At 68.7% G+C, this 8,629-nt stretch overlaps 2 protein-coding genes across 2 annotated transcripts; one reads left to right on the top strand and one right to left on the bottom strand.

The window, feature by feature from the left end:
- Window positions 1–1,958: 1,958 nt before the first annotated feature.
- Window positions 1,959–2,192, bottom strand: EMIHUDRAFT_49185 (hypothetical protein; the record flags this gene model as incomplete). The annotated part of the gene is made up of 1 exon (XM_005759151.1): window positions 1,959–2,192. A coding segment is annotated over one exon (234 nt), but the record flags the coding sequence as incomplete, so codon positions are not given.
- A 367-nt stretch (window positions 2,193–2,559) lies between these two features.
- Window positions 2,560–7,875, top strand: EMIHUDRAFT_218850 (hypothetical protein; the record flags this gene model as incomplete). Its single annotated transcript, XM_005759152.1, has 15 exons — window positions 2,560–2,568; window positions 2,644–2,717; window positions 2,829–2,953; window positions 3,230–3,402; window positions 3,875–3,966; window positions 4,124–4,193; window positions 4,268–4,328; window positions 4,472–4,586; window positions 4,789–4,813; window positions 4,870–5,084; window positions 5,228–5,273; window positions 5,689–5,782; window positions 5,923–6,200; window positions 7,650–7,729; window positions 7,812–7,875. 15 exons carry the CDS (start codon window positions 2,560–2,562, stop codon window positions 7,873–7,875), a joined length of 1,521 nt encoding a protein of 506 aa, XP_005759209.1.
- Between the last annotated feature and the right edge of the window lie 754 nt (window positions 7,876–8,629).

An 8,629-nucleotide genomic window follows, 5' to 3' on the forward strand; every position in this document is an offset into this window, starting at 1 on the left:
AATTAGGCGCGCCAGCCTCGCCGCCTCGGAGGCGCACTTAGTTAATAATTCGCGGAACTGCTCATTACAAACTGCTGGTTAGGCGCGCCAACCTCGTCGCCGCGGAGGCTCGCTCGCGCGCGGCGGCGGTGCGGCGCCAGCTGCGCAACGGCGACTTTGAAGGGGCGACGGGGCGCATGCTGCGCTCCAAGGCCCCCCGCCCCCGCTAGCTAAGTACTTCATTAGCTATCAACTAATTCACTAGCGGATGCGGGCGCCCCGAGGCCCCCCGCCCCCGCGGTACGCGAAGGCACTCTCCACTACCCCCACGGTACCCGAACCCACCCTCCCCTGCCCCCGCGGTGGCGGCGCGTCTCGGGCGCTCCACTCGCTCACCTCGCTCCCGCTCCGCCCCCAAGGCGCCGCCCGCGGTGGCGCGCCGGCTGCTGCCGCAGCGGAAGCGCCGCATCGGCGGCGCGGATGGGGGAGAGGTCGGAGTGGACACGATTGCGCCTGGCGAGTCGGCGGGTCGTCGCCGCGGAGGGGGAGCGAGCGCAGCGCGCCTCCACGCCGCTGCCTGTGAGCAGGCGAGACGGCCGTCTTTGCGTGGGACTTGCCCTACGGCTCGCACAGGTACTTCATTAATAATTAGCTAATTAATGAGCCGTCTTTGCGTGGGACTTGCCCTACGGCTCTCACAGGTAATTCATTAATAATTAGCTACTTAATGAGCCGTCTTTGCGTGGGACTTGCCCTACGGCTCTCACAGGTAATTCATTAATAATTAGCTACTTAATGAGCCGTCTTTGCGTGGGACTTGCCCTACGGCTCTCACAGGCTCGAGGTGCGGGGCGGGGGCGGAGGCGAGGGCGGCGGCGAGGGCGGCGAGGGCGGAGGCGAGGGCGGCGACAAGGGCGGCGAGGGCGGCGAGGGCGGCGAGGGCGGCGAGGGCGGCGGCGCCGGCCCCTCCTCCCCCTCCGCCGCCTGCTCCACCTCCTCGGAGTGGTGGTGCGCGCTCCCCTGCACGCGCGCCTTCCACGCGCGGCCTACTCAATAGCGCGAGTGGCTGGCTCATTGCTGGTAGGTGCTCGCTCCCCTGCACGCGCGCCTTCCACGCGCGGCTTGCTCAATAGCGCGAGTGGCTGGCTCATTGCTGGTAGGTGTTCGCTCACCTGCACGCGCGCTTTCAACGCGCGGCCGATCGGCGGGGACTTCGACGTGGAGGTCTCGCTGATGGACATCGCAGGACCCCCCCCCCCCCCCCCTCCGCTAATGCCGCCAGAGGAGTGAGGAGTGCGCTCGCCCGCTCGCGCAGGCCCGCTCAAGCTGCTAAAGATCTCCGGGGGCGGACTCCCCTGTTCCCAGCTAGAGGTGTGAAGAGACCCTGTTCACACCGCAGGCCCCCTCAAGCTGCTCGAGATCTCCGGGGGCGGACTCCGACCGAGCCGGGGGCCGCGCCGCCGCGCCGGAGGGGGGGGAGGCGGCGCCCTGGCGGCGGCGGGCGGCGGCGGCGGGTCGAGAGGCGGAAAGGGGGGCTCCCCGCCCCTGCTGGCGACGGTCGAGTCGTGGGACGCGGGTGGCCCTTCGTAGACACTTCCTACGCACTTCCTAGACACTTCCTAGACACTTCCTACACACTTCCTAGACACTTCCTAGACACTTCCTACACACTTCCTACACACCTCCTACACACCTCCTACACACTTCCTACACACTTCCTACACACTTCCTCGACTGTCAACGCGTGGGACGCGGGTGCATCCGCCTTGCTCCCGCGCGGTGCCGTTGCGGCCCTCCCTGTCTCTGCCCTCCGGGCAGCGGTGTGCGCGTGCCTCTGTCAGGCTCGTCCGATTGGCTCTCCTCCGACGAGAGCGACGGCGGGCAGGGCTCGGGCCGCTCCGGCGGGGTCCGCGGCGGCCGCGCTCGGTCGCAGGAGAGCGACCGGCTCTCGGCCACCCTCGGCCACCCTCGGCCAGCCTGGGGGCCGTCTCGGCTAGCCTCGGGGCCATCTCGGCCAGCCTGGGGGCCGTCTCGGCTAGCCTCGGGGCCATCTCGGCCAGCCTGGGGGCCATCTCGGCCAGCCTGGGGGCCATCTCGGCCAGCCTGGGGGCCGTCTCGGCTAGCCTCGGGGCCATCTTGGCCAGCCTGGGGGCCATCTCGGCCAGCCTGGGGGCCATCTCGGCTAGCCTCGGGGCCGTCTCGGCCAGCCTCGGTTACTCGCCGCCATACTCGCAGGAGAGCGAGCGGCTCTCTGCGTCGGCGCCGCCCGCGCGCCCGCCGCCGCGCCGGCCGAAGCTGGCCGCGGCGGTGGCGCGCACGGACGAGGCTCTGCACGCGGCGGGCGCGGCGGTGCGGCGGGGGTTCGCCGGGGCGGCGGAGGCGTCGCGGCGCGCGGCGGCGGCGGCGCGCGGCGGCGGCGGCGCGGCGGCGCGGGCGGCGGGGCGGGCGGCGCGGCGCGCGCGTGTCGAGTGGCTCAAGTACTTGTCGATGCTCGAGCGGCTCCGCTCGGCGCCCGAGCCGCTGCCGCTCATCCTGCTCGAGGCTGCGCGCGGCGGCGGCGGCGGCGGCAGGGGCGGCGGCATGGTCAAGGTGAAGCTGGAACTCGAGCTCGGCCGGCTGGCAGGAGTTGACTAGTCGTGAGTAAGTGATTCCCCCACCGGCGAGGTGGACCTGCACGTCGAGCTCGGCAAGCTGCACGTCTCGCTCGTCAACGCGACGCCCGCAGAGCTGCTGCAGCTGTGCGTGCACTTCCCAGACACTTTCTAGACACTTCCTAGACACTTCCTAGACACGTAGCTGTGCGTGTACTTCCCAGACACTTCGTAGACACTTCCTAGACACTTCCTCAGGTGCGTGTACGGGCTATGCTGCGACTTTCGGCGCGACCTCGCAAACGCGCTGCAGCCCGTGCTCGAGCTCTCGCTCAGCGCGAGGCGCGCGCCGCCCGACGGCCAGCCCGCCGCACGCCCCTCCTGTTGAGCGGCCCGCTGACTGGCTGAGGAGTGGAGCAGGCACCTGCAGCTCGACAACCAGCTGCTGCACGCCTCGCTGCCCGTCGTGCTCGCGCCGACCGCCGCCGCCTGCAGGCCCGCCGAGGGGGGGCGCGCGAGGGCGCGCGAGGCGGGCGAGCCGGTGGTGCAGCTCTTCCTGCGCCTCAACCGCATGCGCGGCGCGCACCCCTTCCCGGCCCGCCCCGAGGCCGCGCGTGGAAGGGCGCGCCGAGGTCAGCCGAGGTCGCGCCGAGGCGTAGGCGTGGACTACTTCCAGAAGCTGGAGCTCAAGCTGGCGCCGCTCTCCCTGATGGTGGAGGAGTCGCTCGTGCTCGAGCTGCACCGCTTCGTCGCGCCGCTGCTCGGCCTGCCCGCCCTCGCCGACCCGGCGGAGGGGGAGGCAACCTCGCGGGAGGGGTGGGAGTGGCGGCTGGTTGCGCCGGCGCCGCGGCCGCTGCTCGAGCGGCAGGTGGAGATCGCGCGAGATCGCCCGAGATCGCTCGAGACCGCTCGTGTTCGCCCGAGACCGCTCGAGATCGCTCGAGATTGCTCGAGATCGCCCGAGATCGCTCGAGATCGCTCGAGATCGCGCGAGATCGCCCGAGATCGCCCGAGATCGCCCGAGATCGCCCTAGACCGCTTGAGATCGCCGAGATCGCGCGAGACCGCTCGAGATCGCTCGAGACCGCGCGAGATCGCCCGAGATCGCTCGAGATCGCTCGAGATTGCTCGAGATCGCATCGTCTTAATTGCTCGAGCGGCAGGTGGTCGTCGACTTGTGCACCGTCTCGCCGCTCATGTTTGACGTCACCCTGCGCGCCTCCGGGCAGACGCGCGGCTCGACGCCCGCCGGCCAGCCCCGCCGCCTGCCTGCGGTCCCGCCACGGCAGTAGTCGAGGTGCGAGCCGCCCTCGTGTGGCTTGGACGCAGGCCAGCTCATCGCCGTCGCCCTCACCCTCTTCGGCAACATCGACGCGATGCCGATTCGGCTCAAGTCGTACACGATGCGGAGGCGCCTCTCTCTTTTAGCTTATAAACAGCTGATGAGTCACTCACTCAAGCCGTGCACGGTGCGGAGGCGTTACTCCGATGACCATAGCGTATTTATGAAGTGATTAGCTAGTCCCTCACTCACGCCGTGCCACGGTGCCGAGGCACCTCTCCGACTGGTCCGACTTCACCGAGCGGCTAGCGTCCCACTACGTGCTGGTCGCCTCGCCGCACGTGCTCGTGCTGCTCGCGTCGCGCAACACCTAGTCAATTATTATTAGTGAAGTGCCCGATGAGTAATTAACTAGGTGCTCGTGCTGCTCGCGTCGCTGAACATCACGGGCGGCGTGCCAGGCCTCTCGGGCCCTCGTCGGCGGCGCTTCTGGCCTTCTCTTCGCTGTGACCCTGTCTCTTTCTTTTCTCCTCCCACAGGCCTCCTCTCGCACCCTCGTCGGCGGCGCGTGCGGTCCTCTCTTCGTTGTGAGCCTGCTTTTCTTTTTCTCCTCCCCCAGGCCTCCTCGCGGCCCTCGTCGGCGCGCTCGCCGAGCCGCTCCGGCTGGGCGGCGCCCTCGCGCTGGGCGGGTCGGAGGAGCTCGCCGCCTTGAGCGCGTCGCTCGAGCGAAGTAAGTACCCATCAAGTACTTAGTTAATCCTTAATTAGGACCTCGCCGCCTTGAACGCGTCGCTCGCCGAGCTGGCGCGCAAGGTGGTCCACTTGCCGTCGCTCCTCCTCTACCGCGTCGCCACCGCCGCGTCCGCCCTGCTCTCCTTCGCCACCCTCTCCCCCTCGTACATCCGCACGCACGCGCTCGGCGTCTACGCGTCGGAGGCGTGCCGGCCGGCGGCGCGGGGAGGTGCCTCGCCCGCCCGAGGTCACCCGAGATCACCCGAGGGTCGGCCCCGGGGCTAGGTCCCGATCGGGGTCGTCGACGGCGCGTCGGAGGGGGTCGCGATGCTCCTCGACGGCATCGTCGGCCTCGGCGGCGTCATCTCGAAGCCGTACCGCGGCGCGCTCAAGCACGGTCCGCGCGGCTTCGCGAAGGGGCTGGTGCAGGGCGCGCTCTGCGTGCTGCGGCCGCCGATCGGCGTCCTCGACCTGCTCACAACCCTAGAAGCAGAATACGGGTTCTTGTATCTCCCCATATCTCCCCATATCTCCCGCTTTCCTCCGTACTCACTGTACTCTTCTCCGCTGTCTTCACGCGGTGCTCTGAATACGCTGCACAGTACCGCATCCGCGCCCCGAGGTTGGCGTATTCTGCTTCTAGGCTCACAAAGACGGTCGAGGGGCTGATCCACTCGCCCTTCCTTGGCGTGCGGCGCCACCTGCGGCAGCCCCTCCCCGCCGCGAGGGCTGCAGGCGGAGCTGCGGACGGCGCCTCGCCACGCCCGCCTCCCGCTGTGAACAGGCAGCAGCAGCCCTTCGCGCTGCACGCGAACCGGCTCGTCGCCCCCTTCAACGCCGAGGAGCGCGCCGCCGCGAGCGATCTGCTCCCCGCGCCGCGGCGGGCGGCGTCCCTTCACACTCCCCCCCCCCCCCTTTCCCCCCTGTGAACAGGAGAGCCGCGCGTACGAGCTCCTCTCGCTCTGCTCGCCGGCCGCGCCGGCGCGCGGCGGGCGCGGCGGCCGCGCCGAGTTCTTCCAGGCGCAGCGCCGCCCGACGCGAGAGCGCCGCGAGGGCCACGCCCTGGCGACTCGCCCGCCGTTAGCCGCGCGCCGTTGGTCGCAGGCGCAGCACCCCATCGAGTACCGCGACGGGATGCGGCTCGAGCAGCGCGTGGCGCTCTCGCCGCGCCGCGTGCGCGTCGACCAGTGGTTCGATGGTCGATGCAACCGGACTGAGCGCTTACTAGGTGCTCGTCACCACGCTGCGCGTCGTCTACGGCCGCCCCGAGCGGCGCGAGGGGGAGGCTGACCCCGAGTGTTCCGCCCGCTGACTGGTGGTTGTGGATGGCCGGAGTAGGCTGCCTCGAGCCGCTCGAGCTGCTCTTCGAGGTGCCGCTCGAGCGGATGGCGCGCGTCGACCTGCAGGAGCCGTTCACGCACATCATCCTCTGGACGTGGACCGAGGTGCGCGTGCTGCGCCGCGCCGGCCTCAACGCGATCCCGAACATGGTGCTCGAGCGCCACATCAAGGGGTCGCGCCCCTCGCAGCTGCGCGCCGCAAAGGAGCACTTGCTGCTACTCGCCAACCAGGAGGAGGTGCCCGCCGCCGTCGCCGAGCAGATGGCGCCGCTGCGGGTCTGAGGGGGTTGCTGGTTCGACACTGTCAAAAAAATGACACATGTCTGCACGTGTTTACGCAATTCTGTTTTTCGCGCCTGTCCTGCTTCGGTGTACTGTCCACTGTATGAAAGTGTGAACAGGTTGGAGCAGCAGCTCCTTCCTGAGCACGGCGCCGCACACCTGACGGCGGGGCCCCGTGCGCGGCTGCGCCGCAAACTCGTGACTGCCGTCGTCACACCTGTCCACAGATGCGACGGGTGCCTGTCCGACCGCGACAAACAGGCCTCGTAGCGGATTGCCAGCCCGCCCTTTGCCTCCGCAGACGCCCAGCTAGCCGAATCGTCGTTACCTTCCGCAGACCGACTTCGCGAGCGAGCGGGCGCGTTCTATAGATGACGGTCACGCCCAACTCACCAGCCTTGTGGCCTGAAACCGATTCTGAGCCCTGCCTCCGCCGAGCGGGTATGGCCGCTGCCCGGCGGCCCGCGGCACGAGTCGGTCCCGCCACCTCCCCGCCGTCCCGGTTCCCGCAGGTGAATTGATGCAATTTCGCCACCCTCCTCGCCGCCCTCTCCGCCACTGTCGCCTCCGCGCTCTCCTCCGCCGTCGCCGCCGCCCTCGCCTCCACCGCCCTCTCCGCCACCCTCCCCGCGGCCTTCTCCACCGCCCTCTCCGCCGCTCTCTCCTCCGCCGTCGCCGCCGCCCTCGCCGCTGCCGTTGCCGCCGCACTCCTCCCCGCTGCCGCCAAGCATGATCGGCCTCACCCTCCCCGCCGCGCCGTCGGTCTCGCCGTCGCCGCCGCTCTCTCCGCCGCCGTCGCCGCCGCCCTCACCGCTGCCGTTGCCGCCGCACTCCTGCCCGCTGCCGCCGTCGGCCTCACCCTCCCCGCCGTGCCATCGGTCTCGCCGTCGCCTTCTTCCGTGTCGCTGTCGCCGCTCCGCCGTCCGTGTCGCCGTCGCCGCCTCGGATCTGTGGCGGCGACGGCGACGGCAAGCGAGCTTGCTGCGGGGAGGGCGAGACGGAGGAAGGCAGCGGCGACGGCGACACGGACGGAGGCGGCGACGGCGACACGGACGGAGGCGGCGACGGCGACACGGACGGAGGCGGCGAAGTCGACACGACCGACGGCGGCGGGGAGAGCGATTCCAACGGCGGCGGCGGCGACGGCGACAAGGACAGAGGCGGCGAAAGCGAGACCGACGGCGGCGACGGCGACGGCGACATGGATTGAGGCGGCAAAGGTGAGATCGGCGGCGGGGATGGCGAAACGGAGGAAGGCAGCGGCGACGGCGACACGGACGGAGGCGGCGAAGGCGACACGGATCGGTCTCGCTTTCGCCGCCTCCGTCCGTCGGTGTCGCCGTCGCCGCCTCCGCCGTCGGATTCGCCTTTGTCGCCTGCTCCGTCCGTGTCGCCCTCGCCGCCGTCACGGTTCGGCATACACACAGTTTGCACATCTGCAAGTTCTTCTTGATGTACACGGCGGTGCAGCCCCTGGCAATTAGCGGGCAGCTCAAGGCATCGACGCTCTCGCCGAAGCCCCTGTGCCCGCTACTTGCCGCCGTTTTATTCGGCGCAATGGCCGGCGTTGAAGCTCCGAACCCAGGCGCAGCCGAGCCCGTTCAGAGACAACACCAACAACCTCTTTCACTCATTCTTAAAACAGTACCGGCCGGGATTTCGAAGATAGTGCTAAAATGGATACCTGGAGAATGGCATTTAATTTCGCGGACCGGCTCTTTTAACAATCAGGTCATGTCACCGCTTAATGTGCATGTGCGTGGCCTACGTCAGAGACCAAGTGACCAGCCGTCCCGGGCAATTTGTGACCCGTCTACGCCCTCGCGCCTCGGGCGCGGCCGGCCGCCGCCGGCTGCCCCGTTGACTTCCCCGCCGCGCTAGGCGTTCGTTCGCAGTAATCTGGCTTAGTTCAGAGAGGTCGGGTCGTCTCTATGTGTATCACAGCGCGGCGCTGGCCTGCGCATGGCGGGCATGTGGTCGAATCAGTCAATCATCCCGACATTTGATGTTAGTGCCAAAACCGCGGAACCGAAAATGGCGTTTAATTTTGCGCACCTGCTGTCCGCCGCCTGCGGCGGCGCTGCGCGCCGCCTACGCGCGCTGCGCGCGCGTTTTCTCTCTCTTTTTCTGTCTTTTTCACAGTGTAATTTTCCCCAAAAAATGCCGTTATTTCGTTTAAATTCTTCTCAACTACTTTATCTGGGCTTCACTTCCTAGCATCCGTGAGGATACATTGGAGCGTACTAGGGTCCGTCTAGTGCCGCAGCCGCACTGCGACAATATGCCGCACTGCGACAATTGCCGCAGCTGCACCGCTTCTCCTGGACAGCCACGGCAAGGGGTCCACCGGGACAATCTCGAGGCCTCTTCGTGCATCACGAGCCGGTGTGAGCTTGGGGACCCGATATAAGTGCAGTTTGGGA

This window comes from Emiliania huxleyi (assembly GCF_000372725.1).
Source record: "Emiliania huxleyi CCMP1516 unplaced genomic scaffold EMIHUscaffold_81, whole genome shotgun sequence".
Taxonomy (NCBI): Eukaryota; Haptophyta; order Isochrysidales; family Noelaerhabdaceae; genus Emiliania; species Emiliania huxleyi.